This window comes from Tyto alba, unplaced genomic scaffold (assembly GCF_018691265.1).
Source record: "Tyto alba isolate M040663 unplaced genomic scaffold, T.alba_DEE_v4.0 Super-Scaffold_1, whole genome shotgun sequence".
NCBI classification, from domain to species: domain Eukaryota; kingdom Metazoa; phylum Chordata; class Aves; order Strigiformes; family Tytonidae; genus Tyto; species Tyto alba.
This window is the reverse complement of record NW_024881261.1, coordinates 4,252,666-4,265,448: the sequence shown is the minus strand read 5'-3', so window position 1 is coordinate 4,265,448 and position 12,783 is coordinate 4,252,666. Positions and strand designations below refer to the sequence as shown.

At 39.3% G+C, this 12,783-nt stretch overlaps 1 protein-coding gene across 3 annotated transcripts in view; it reads left to right on the top strand.

The window, feature by feature from the left end:
* The window catches only part of ZRANB1 (zinc finger RANBP2-type containing 1), a 46,870-nt gene that overhangs the window by 29,625 nt on the left and 4,462 nt on the right, over window positions 1-12,783 (top strand). For all 3 annotated transcript variants that reach the window (XM_042788972.1, XM_042788978.1, XM_042788975.1), the window contains exons 6-9: window positions 1,907-1,978; window positions 2,551-2,749; window positions 6,560-6,680; window positions 7,551-7,680. In XM_042788972.1, coding sequence (XP_042644906.1) covers window positions 1,907-1,978; window positions 2,551-2,749; window positions 6,560-6,680; window positions 7,551-7,680 — 522 coding nt within the window. The remainder of the gene's footprint in view (window positions 1-1,906; window positions 1,979-2,550; window positions 2,750-6,559; window positions 6,681-7,550; window positions 7,681-12,783) is intronic.

Genomic DNA, 12,783 nt, shown 5'->3' with positions numbered 1-12,783 from the left:
TTTAATCTTCAATAGCTGTTTCCTTTAATAGAAATGCTGCCAGAGGTAAGAAAATGTGTATATGGAAACTGTACTAATCAGCAGATCAGTTTTCTTTTTTTATAAAGCAGTGGCATTGTAAGAATTGTATTTGGAACCTCTTTGGTTGAGTGTTACCTCATCTCCTCCTCTTCAAAAAGTCTGGATAATACTTACCACTTGTCTACAACTATGTTTGAAGTGCTGTATTCAGCCTTGTTCTGTGGGTCACGCATGAGAGGCAGACGGTGTGGGTGTATGAAATGTCTGGAGACTAACACTTCGTTGCTGTTTAGGAGAGAGAAGGGCAAGAGGGGCAACAGAATGATTTTTCTAATACACATGAGAAATGCTGCTTTCACCAGAACCGCGGAATTCGTTCAGTATTTTCAAGAAAGAGGTCTTAAGCCACTGTGCAGCTTTGACGCATGCAGTAGACATGAAGTAATTAAGGAATAAGAACATTCCAAAGCTTCTGTACATCTAGACTGTCAGTGTATTTCCACTTCCATCATACCTAGTCAGCTGAATGTCTTTTGTAGGCAAAAGTTATCAGCTGGTCTCAGGACAGCATCTCCAAGAATACTGGTATAAATCACACGATCCTATTCAGATATTACCTATGTGATGTAGTTTAGGAACCAGTTTCCACTCGATCTTTCAAATAGATAGGATCCTCCTGAAGAGCCAATGCAGAGACATTAGAGTGCAGTACTTTTAAACTGATGGCTGATTGCTGTAAGCCAGTTTGTTTAAAAAAAATAATTAATCATACAGAAACAACACTCTGTCTGCAGCAAACAGTAGTATGATTTAGTAGCAGCTCATGTGCCTAAATGTGGACTTCACTTTTTAGAAGCCTTAGGGTACTGGATATCTGAGCAGGACTGACAGACATGACACTGGAGTTAAGAGATCTTCGTGTCCTTGAAATACCACTTAGAGCCCAGTCATTGTCCCCTGGAGAGCCTGCAGGGATGCTAGATGTTTCTGTTTAACTGTTTGATTTACTTCCTTAACTTTCATGTATTTAAATTTCACAGTTGTGCTGAAGCTAGCAAAGTTTCTCTAGTTGCTGATCTGCCTAGCAGCCCTTTACTATTTATTCTGTGTTGATATGCAGGACATGAGGAAATCTTGAAGGTGTAGCAGATGTTTGTGTTTTTGAATGTGTGATAGTGTTTGTTAATTTGCATTATACAGGGGACATAAAAGAGTTTTTCCCGTTATACAGTTTTTTACCTTTGTTTTTTTTTTACCAGCGGTAGATTCACAGTTGCAAATTCTCTCTGTAAAGCTCTTGTAACAGAGTGGCATTTTTGTGCATCGTAGCTCAGCAGTTTTCCCATTTCTTGCTTTCTGCCCTGCAAACCTTTGGCGTTCTCTGAACTGTATCATTGAAGTCTGCATGAAATGACTAAGGAAGCGGATGTTCTGTCTAAGAACAAGTCTCTTGGCAAACTGTACCTGTCCACTGGGGGAGACCAGGGAGGGGAAGCCATTCACATGGGTGGAGAACTATTGCTTAGGATTGAAGCTGTCCTAATTATAGTAGGGTTGAAAATACTCCTTTTTTTTTTTTTTTTCTTTCACCCCCACTTCAAAGTGGTTCTCCACATTCGCCTTCAGAGAAATCCATCCTTACCCTACGTGTGCTGTGACGATCCTTTCTGCATAAAAGGTGTGGCAGTCAGAGATAGAGACCTGCTTCAGCGTGCTCTGTGAAGCCTACGGTCACAAATGACAGATCTGAAAGTGAGAGCAGCTTTTCCTAGGAGACGTTAGGGATGATAGGGTGAAAGCTGTTGCAGAAGTTGTCCTGAGCATCAGTTAGTAATGCGTGTCTCTCAGAATAAGTGACTTTTGTATTTGCTTTCTGTTTTTCCAGATATTGAAGACTTAACACCCACAGTCCAAGAAAAGTTATTTGACGAAGTACTTGATAGAGATGTTCAGAAAGGTAGATGCTCTGAGAATGGCTATAATCTCTCCTTGCTTTTCATTAGGGAATATTTCTGTTATTAAAAAAAAGTGCACGTGTGTGTATGCGTGTGGTTTTGTTGCCCGAATTTGTTTTAAATACAGATTTGATGCTTTCAAGTTAATCTTCACCTTGGAATTATTTTAACATTTACAGTCAATATTTATGAGGCAGAGAGAGAATGGAGTCTGTAGAAATCATGTTTGTAATGTATCTTTGAATTTTAAATTTTTTTTAAAGCTTTACAGTTTTAAGTCACAAGCTCTTTAAAGAAAACTGAACAAATCTTTCTACTTCAGTAGTCCTCAAACAAATGATGTGATGTTTTGTTTAAGGCTATGTTTTGTTTTTTTTCCCCTTTTCTTGACAGTATTTCGCCCAAGGAATTCCTCTAGCCATTGTAGTTCACCTATTTTTGTAGTATGAAGGAAAACTTAGTTTTGTTCATGTAAATAGGTGAATTGTTGAGATTATGCCATTACTGTGCTGTTTGGATTCTCCGAGACTTCAAATGAATGTAGGTTTGAAAAGAGGTTATTGTCATGTTGCAGAGCTAGAAGAGGAATCTCCCATTATTAACTGGTCACTGGAACTGGGTACGCGCTTGGACAGCAGATTATATGCACTTTGGAATCGGACTGCAGGGGATTGTCTGCTTGATTCAGTACTACAAGCCACTTGGGGCATTTACGACAAGGATTCAGTGCTGCGGAAAGCTCTTCACGACAGTTTACATGACTGCTCGCATTGGTAAGTCAGTTCTTACGCCAACTTTAAAGATAACTTTCTATGTTGCATAGTAGTAGAGTATTAAAAAGAAACACAACCACCACTCCCCGATTTGCTGCGGATTTTGTGCCTCAAAGATGTTGAGTCACAGTGTGATTCATGTAGTGATCTAGCGTATTTTAAATGCGAGCACTGGAAACTTGGGCATTCTGAACTCCGTGACGGTATGTGATATTCAGCAAATAGCATTTAAAACAGACTGAAATATTTTATGTTGTGTGCTTGTCAGAGTATGCTAACCACAGTTATTAAGACTGGAATTTCTGTGTACTTGCAATGTAAATCATGCACATGCCATGCCTTACTGCTTGGTGGAAGCTTTGCAGAAGATTGTTAATAGAAGATAGGCTTTTATTCCTGTATAAACTTTTCAGTATTTTCATTCCATCTGCTTAGTTACAGCTTTATTCGGTATTGCTCTTTTTGTTCCTGTTCTGTCTGCTAAAATAGTGGCAGTAAAGTACAGAGTGTTGACATTTAACTAGTGCTGTCATTTGGCCATAGAATTAATTTATCGTTCTGTAAAAGAACTGTTGTAGTTTTACACTGGCAACCTTCTTCAGTCCAATACCGTGGCTTGCTTCTGTGTGAGGAAAAATTCTTACAGTTGGAGCCACAGCAGTGTCCAGCAGCTCTCAAGTGTGTAATGGGACTAAGGGAAGAGATTGGTAAGGATTGCTGATGTAAGACACAGGTGATTAATTTTCTTATGTTCTTGTAGTCAAGGTCAAGAGGAACAGTAGCAGCAGGTATACAAGAGAAAGAGCCTGGCCCCTTGCTCTGTGTGCTGCTGTACAGGAAGTCCACAAAAAAATTTAACTTCAGGGGTATAAGTAGCTTTTGTGATTACTGTCCCCAGCTGCCTGCGGTTTGGAGAAAACTCCCCCAGTTAGCATCCAGAGCTGGATTCCATAAAATGGTGCTTCAGTAACAATTCTCCTGAGAACCTGTCTCCAAATGGATCTGTCACTGCTTTAGAGTTGTTTATAATGGAGTGTGCATCTCAACCGTGCAGGAATGTCCCCGGCATCACAAGCAGTTCCCCTGAGGCCAGAACAGAAATTTATGATAGATCTGGTTTTGTTCCTTATGGTAACAAAACCAAGCGTGGTATCTAAAAACATGCTGCAAGCTTCTGAGGTTTAAACCAATCTTTCAAAATGTGCTAAATGGTGTTGACTTAGTGTTGTATCTAACATAACACTCATTATTTAGAGTGCATTACATCTGATAAAGCTTTTTAGTTCATGCTCTAGACAGAACTTACATTTTCCTCTGAATTTACTTAATTCTTATTGGAAGCACTTTTTTTTTTTTTTTTTTTTTTTTACTGCTTCACATGTTCCTTTATAGTTATTTGAATACAGTTGCCTGCCTTCAGTCTGGATAATTTTATTTGCTAGTTTGTCGTTGGAAAAATCCGTACAGGTTCTGGTACAAACCCCTACAGAGCTTCATCCTTAATAGGAACTGGTCTGCCTGCAGAAGCTCTTAGTGATGGAAATTCTTGAAGAATCAACTGATGTGTTAGTGGTGATACCGCATCAGACCTGAGTCATAATTCCTTTCAAAAAATCCAGATTGAGGATGAGAGAAGTCTTTTAGTTAGGTTTTGTTGTAAATTGATCATCCTGTACATTGTGTACTTGCTATATGGGTTCTGTGTGGAAGATATATTTACTCTTTAATTTTGAGGGCTAGGACATGTAGCAGATGGGAAGTGGCGTTGTCATCACTGACTTTAATGATACTCGCTGAAGGGATAGGCTCTTAAATGCGATCACTAGTCTCAACAACAATATGTTTAAACTTTTATCTAGTGGAATTGTTCTTCAGAACTTTCACAGAGACACTTGGAAATGGCTATTTTATAGTCAGTCACAGAACATTCATGTAACTCATTTGGCCTCATTTTGTTATGTTTGTTTAGACGCTGAACAAAGAGGAATCTATTTACTAGAGACAGTTTAGTGTCTGGTACGCAGCAAAAGCTCAAAAGTCCCCAGAGGCTCTGGCCTGTGGGTCTTTTCCACTCACCTTTTAAATTACTACGCTTCTTTAGTTTACTCAAAAGTATGTTCTGATTTGTCCCACTGTGTATTCCACAGTTAACTTTTGGTGGAGAATGGGCATGTGCCCTAAGTAGACTTTCAGAATTTTTTTTTTTTACAGATATATTCAGTCCTCCTATTTTAAACGGAAAAGTTTGTTTTGAATGAGATCAAAATCTTGAGCCTTGACTTCTGTCTCCAAGGCTTCTTCCTGTGAACATCTAGAGAACTGTGTTTATGTCTGACTAACTTAAGGAAGAAACTTCTTTAGGAAAACGCTTTCACAGTAGATCTTGGGGGCTAGGGGTTTTTTTCCCCTTTTTTAATTTTCTTTTTTTCTTTCATTTTTCCCCCCTTTTTTTTTCTCTTTTTCCTTTATCCCTTCTATTTTCTTTTTTTCCCCCCTCTTTATTCCTCTTTTCATACCCCTCCCCACCACCCCCTTTTTTCTTTAGCAGAACTGATTAAACTTCAGGAGAGCTGTCAATTAATTCATTTAGCACAAAGTGTTTGATCAGAGATTTTGGGGAGGGGGAATAAGCAAAATATGGATCAGCTGCAAAGATAGAAGCAGTTGATATCTTTGGATAGAATCTGGAACGTAGGTAGATCCAGAACATTCCCTGTAGATGTATTACTGTGAGTGAGCACACAGACCTGTCTTACTACTCTTACTAGTGGTTCTTCTAAGCTGTGCAAAGATTTTAGTTGTACTTGGGCAAGCCAGCCTGGTTGGTGATGGTTGTTATATACACCGAGATTTTAGGATAATTCTCTCTTTACTGAAAGCATAGGAAAGGTTCCTTCCACACAGTCTGTTAAGTTTTTCAGATTTTAATTAAATGAGTTCATTTCAATGACTTTTTTAATAAGGTGAATGTCAGAATGGTTTCTTTGTGTTCACAGTAAAGGCCATTGTTTAAAAGCTGGCTTAGCAGTCTTCACTAAACCCGTGTTCCTGATAAGAGGTTGTGGCCTTTCCATAGTGCAGTGATCAGACTAAGTTTAAAATTCTAAAAAGCCAGCATCTGCTTTTAGTGTACAAAAAATGCTAATTTTAATTTAAACAGGAAAACAGAAAACCTGTGACTTCAAAACTTTCAGTGTAAATCAGATTAATCTCACTTTCTGTATTTGATTCTTAGCCACGCTGCTTTATAACTATTCCATATACTGGAAAGTTACCATACTCTTTGCTCCAGAAACGGATATAAAACAGATTCTGCCTCTTTTAACCATGGTCTATTTGAAGTGGACATGCCAGTACTTTGGAGTTAATTGGCTCATGATATGGTCAGGAATAGAGAATACCTGTACTGTTTGAGAGAGAGGAATGAGCAACTCCTCTTGTGTGAAATGGAATGTCTTTGTTACATTCCCTGTACATCAACACTTAAATAAGCCTAAATAAGGCTTCAGAAAACCGATTACATGAAGTATCACACTAGCCAGCAGCCTGTAAGCAACTTGCATCTATTAGAGCATGTTTGCTGTGGGCATTGCGATCCCAAGTGATTTCTTAAATGAGAATTACCACATGGAGTCCTTGGATTCAAAACAAAACAAAAGCCAGTTTTCCTGATGTATGCTTGCTTTCTTCCCCCTTCTTTACAGACTTGGGATAAAGCCTTGCAAGGGCTGAATATTGCTATCGGGTGTATGGTGGTTGAGTAAATGTTCTTGTCTTTACCACATTCTCTCTCTCTCTCTCACGTTTTAGGTTCTATACCCGCTGGAAAGAGTGGGAATCGTGGTATTCCCAAAGCTTTGGTTTACATTTCTCATTACGAGAGGAACAGTGGCAGGAAGATTGGGCATTCATACTCTCTCTTGCGAGCCAGGTAAGAAGACTTCTTTATAAAATGGGTGTTAGAAAAAGGGTATTTTAATCTCTGAAAATAAATGTCAAGAACTCGGTGTTCTTCAGGAATAAGAATTTTCATGTATAAAGGAAAACATTCCTCCTAAGCCATCAATCCTAAGGTGTTACCGGGTAGATTCTTCTGCCAAGATGGAAAGCTTTATTTAAAATTCTAAGTTTTGAGTGTACCATTAAGCAGTAAAGTACAAAAAGGTATGATTCTTGGTGTCAGAGTGAAGTCTGTAGAATAAACTTAATACAAAACTGTCTATCTAATGTCCCACCTCCTAGCTTGTGTAACACTTACAGTTTTGTAGGTATGTTCTAGAAGGTAAGTTCAACCTACTTGAACTTCAGCAACCTGATATTTTATAACTCCCCTCCAAAATGAGATATGCTTTCCTATAAGCTTCCAACTACAGGAATATTTTAAGCTGTTCTTTTAAACTATAAATGTGTTTTTGGTGATGTTTTTTGTTATTTGCTTTGGATGTGCTCTTTTCCTATCATCAAAAGTTATTTACCTTAACCTGTCCCCATCTGAGTGAATTATTTTTAGACTAAATATTATGTAGAGTTTCACTTCTAACCGGGGAATGAAATATGTTAGATTGAATCTGGGCAATAGGGCAAAGAATTATTACTGACAAATTAAGTTCTTGTGCAAGCTGAATGTTTTTGCTTATTTCCAACGGATATGTAATAGTCTTCCAGGCTTTCGTTTTTCCTGACAAAGATAGATTGCTCTTAAAAGCATTTTCCGTCTCAATTTGGAGACTGTTTTTTGAATTTCAAAGTAGAGAACGGTAAGTTCTGTTTCAGCTGATGTCTTTCTTTGTGTTTGGTTCAGCCCGGAGCAAGTTTGGAGCAGACACACATTTTTGTACTTGCACATATTCTTAGAAGACCAATTATAGTTTATGGAGTAAAGTATTATAAGAGTTTCCGGGGAGAAACATTAGGATATACCCGCTTTCAAGGTAAGCCTTTGGTTTTTCAATTCAGTTTTAAAGAAGGTCCAGCTATAAATCATAAACAGAAGGGAAGTTGAGAGTGATGTTAAGCTAGTAACTGGAAGAGGTTGGAATTATGATGTAGGTAAATTTTCATTAGCTATTAAAATGAACAAAACAATCCCCTCAAAACTTGTCGTTTTTCACTGTATAGTGGGCATGCTGCCTGTAGCAACAGTAAAAATGTGTTTTGACCTCCACTCGATGTGCCTTTAGTCTATAACTTCTCTAAAGCATTGATTGTGCAAACTGATCAAAAGTTGTGTGGTCTGTACTGCTGTAAGACACAAGAGGTTTAATAAATGGAATTTGAAAGTCCGTTCGCTTGTGACACTAACGGCTGTGAACGTTCATTTTAGAAACTAAACTGCATTTAGCATTTCCTAAGGGAGGCTCAAAAAACGGGGGGGCGAGGCGGGCAGAAGGTATTGGCACTGGCGTAGTTTCTCAGCGGAGTGATGGTGGAATCTGCCGGGTGCTCTCGGGACACCTCGTCACGCCGCAGCAGCGCAGGAGGCGGTTTGTGCAGCAGCCCTCGAGAGCAGTGAAAAGTAGCCACCCTTAAAGCAAGAGGCAAGGGTATGCGAGGAAGGGTAGAGAAGTTACAGTAGGGCGGAGAGTGATAAAGTTGAGCTTTTTTGGTAGGTGGTTAAAGTGAAAGAGGTGGCAACTTGAATGTACGGCGTGAAGACTGAAGGAGGAGGAATTCTGCTCTACCAGTAGTTACTGTGTGAGGTGTAGGACTGGGTAACTTAGTTACAATTACAAAATATTGGTCAACTGATAATGTAAATCCCACTTCCTGCGGAAGCGAATTCCATGATGTAGTTAAAAGGAAGTTTTAAAAATTTTTCTGTGTTTCAGTAATTCACACTTTACAGCAAGTGTGATGTAAATACTGACCTATTTCTCAAGTAGCACTGTAATTTTGCATGGCCTGATCACGTTCGTTCTTCCTGGTCTTCTGGGCAAACAGCCTAACTATCCTTAAGATAAATATGAAGAAGTTTAGCTGACTCAGTCTGGTTTTGCTTAGATGTATGTTTGTAGATTTCTGAAGATGTGTATTCTATTTTGCAAGCCAAATACATGTTTGGGCAATTTTCCTCTGTATTGCATGTTAACACTATTATTGGTTAAAGAATAAAATCATAAGAGGGGATTGTACACGCTCAGTGGTAAACAGACCCCAGAAATAACCGTTTGCTCAGGCACTGCAGCTGTGTGACAGGCTGTTAGGGTGTTTGTTTTGCCCATGGTTCATCTTCCTGGCCTCTAAGTTATCTGCTTGATGACTGCCCTACAAGTTGTTTTTCACCAATACATTGCTATTAATTTATAGCTTAGTAGAGGACTTGACGAAACATCTCTTCTTGTGATTTTAAAAAACCTGTGCTAACTTTGGAATGAGGCAAACCTGTAATGCAGAGAAGAACTCCAAGCTGTGGAGTTAATGTCAAATGTATAACCTACTATAACTATTTAGAGTCTTCAGGAAAGTCTGTGAAGCTGTTTGGCTTGTAAATTTGAGGCAGTGACTAAACTTCTTTATGGGAGGAGAAATACTTTTTTTGAAGAGCATAAAAATTTGATACTCTTTGTAGTTTCATATTTTATTTGAGAGGATGAAAAGATAGACTGGAAGGAACCGTTACTCATATAACATAGATCTGACACTTCAGGTTTGTGTTGTTTTTAACTCAAAGGCTGAGTGGCTTGCAAAATGGTTTTATTTTATAGACTGGGCACTGAGGCAGACAAGTGTTACATGGCCTAAATATGCTGAAGCTGTTTTCTTGCTCTGTGAACCAGAAGGCAGCCGGGTGTCTGGAACAACCCTTTACTAGACACGTGTTTCCAGGAATTTAGTCAGACAAATATTTATGACTTGTGATTTGCTTGCCACAAGCCGCCTCCATCCATCCATCCATAGAAACACACAACACTGAACAGGTGAACTTTAGGAATCCTGTGTCAAATTACCCGGAGTTACTTCTATCCCTGTCCAACCACATTTTTGTGGTTAATGTGTGCTAATGAAACGCTAGCAGCACAGCTGAAACCAAACAGCCATCGGACTCAGAGTAGCATGGGCTGCCAAGACGAGGCTGCTGTAACCGGTACAAGGCTTGCTCTTCTGGGCTTGCGTGTGAGCTCTGCTTAGCACGTGCCCCTTCAGGGAAGCTTTGAGGAGTGCTCGGGCTTCTCTGACCTGCTGTGTAGCACCCTGCCTGTGTTTAAGATGACATTCCCCAAAAACAAAAGAGGAAAGAAAGATTGCAGGTTCTTATAGAGATGAGGAAATTAATTATTTTATTTTTTTTTAACGCTGACATAACATCGTGGTTCAGTTCGTAGCACCTTGGAGGGTACTGAAAACCCCCTGTCTGCCCCCACAACCTTCTCCCTGATTAGAATTTTCTTCTCCAGGGATTCCTTGTTCCAACTCAGCATCCCTGCTGTAACTGCTGTGAATCCCATAACTGACAGCCTCCTTGTTTTCTAGATTGCAGTTGACTCTTAATGCTTCTTTAAATACTGAGGCTTTGACAGTGAAAGGTTCGTTTACTCAGCCTTAAGTATGCTCCTGGTCCAGCTGCACGTATTTAGTGGCATGAATATACAGCTTTTAAAATTGAACAGGAAAAAGGTGACTGAAATTATCACCAGATCAGGTTGGAGAAACTGAATCCTGTGTGGATGGCTTCCAGGGCAGATGTTAGCCCATATTCTTTATTTTTCCATGGCTTGTGTGTACGTCCACTGTTTTTACACTACTTTCTCAATTTATATCAGATTGACTTTTATAAATCTTAAGAGCACTAGATACTCTCCCTGGTAATGCTTGAAATTCCCTTCTTGTGGAGCTCATCACATAATGTTGAGGAGGAATAGAAAGTGTAATAAATCCTTCTGTCTCGGGGAAATCATTCGTGTGGAATTTTTACTAAGTTAATGGTGAAAAAAATTTCTAAAACGTTGCTGAATTTCAATGTAGAGATTGTCATGGCAAACAGATGAGTTCTGCTCTTGAAACATGTAGCTACGCCTGATGCAGGAGTTCCGTGTTGTTAGATGAGACGCGAGATGTCTGTAGAAGGAGACCCTTTGCTTCTCAGCGGTTTCTGTAGCCCCGACAGCACTGGGTAGTGCTTGGGGCCAAAATCTACCAGTTTAGGTCAGCAGGGCATTAACTGTAATTTATTGCCAATAATTAAATTAATCACCCCCCCAAATCAAATCTGTTTTGCCCATGATGGTAACTGGTGAGTGATCTCCCTGTCCTTATCTTGACCCACAAGGTTGTAATTGTTTTCTCTGCCCTGTCTTGCTGGGTGGGTACGGGGCAGCCAGCCAAGGTCAGCCCACCACACTGGTGTAAGCACCTCGAGGTGTTGGCAGTTTGTGAGGGGAAGGAGGGGACCTTTTGATACATCTCTGTGATCATAACTTGTGGAAGAGGAGGGGTAAATGGTCACCCTGAGGGTGCTCATGCTTTGGGTTCTGAAAGGCCTTGCTGACCTAACCAACACGTATACAGATAGCAGCAGCATCTTTCAATGAAGCATACAATCTCAGTAAATCAGTTGCCAACCCTTACTGCTTGGTTGTTTTGCTGATGCTTCAGATTAAAGATTGGAAAAAAGTTTCTGAAGTTATTTCTCTGAGTGTGCATGAAGAATGAATTTCCAGGAATTGCAGGACTGTCTTCATTACGTTTGACTGTTAGCATCTTATTGTCAATGTAACTTTGAATTTTGACCAGTTGTTTGGTTCTTTCCCTAAATGTAAAGGCTTGAAATTTTTTGGTTGATGCTTATCCCTTGTTCTGCCTCTTATGTTTAGCATTGAATTTCAGTGAGACTTCATTGTGATGGGGATGAGAGGAAGGGAGCACTAAGAAGGTATTCAGTGGATTTGTCGCTAGATCTAGATGTTGCAGAAACATCCGTGAATCTTAAAGGAAATGGAGAGACTTTAAATATTTCTTGATTGCTAATTCAGGAATGGGGGGAAAAGCGTCAAGTATTTATCAGTAGTGCCCACTAATTTTTGTTGCAGCAAAGAAAGATGAGCTCTAAACTTCAGTAAAACCTCCAAAACCACCCCCTGCCTCAGATTTCCATTTTAGCCTTGCTCTTCCATCTCCATGGATGTTGGAGAAGTGTCTTGTTTTTGCTGCAGCGTCTATTCCCAACTTACTGGCAGCAGCTCTACTATGAAAGGTTGCTATGCTACATGTGCACTTAAGTTTATGCATGGCTATTTTTAAACTGTCACAAGGTAAGGCATGCTTTTGCTTAAGTTGTCTTGCAGCAGTACACACCAAGAATTATTTATGTTCCTAGAAGAAAGGAGTTCTAGTTTTATTTTGAGACTTCCATGCTCCTCGAGTGGATTACTGTCTTTGTTGCTAAAAATGGTGGGGAGAAAAAGTGCAGTTTTTCAGAATCTGTGACATCGGTAATTTTTAGTTGTATCTGAGCAAAATAGTACCAGATTTTTGGTGGTACGTTTTGGGATTTTTTTTTTTTGAGACTAAATATGGATAATTGATGGGCGTTAATCTATTAATACAATGTTTATGAGAAGTCCCATTGTCTCTGGGATGGACTACATACTTAGGTGCTGAATAATACGTAGTGCAGTAAGTTCTTTTAATAATAAGTTTCGTAAGCAGATGGTGGAATTTTTGTTCTGGTAAAAATAGACATCTGACTGTAGCTTTTATTTCTGTGATGCAGAATCTGATTTATTTTTTCCTTTATCATCTTCTTTTATTTTTAAGAAGAGTTACCAAACATAAGACTGCTTTTCTAACCTTGTTTTTTGTTCAGCGCTATACTATAGACCATAGATTTTAGGGGAATGGCAACATGGTTGTAATTTTAATGGCTCTTATGGCCAGACTTGATCAGTTGCAGAGATACTTGACTACTCTCATGTTAACCTAATAATAATTAGCTGTGCTGAAAAGTGTGACCTGTATTACTGTAGACCAAACCAAGTACGTTTTAAATGCTTGTTAATGTGCTGCTGGTTCTGCGTTTGGCCAAAAGCGAGAGGTTT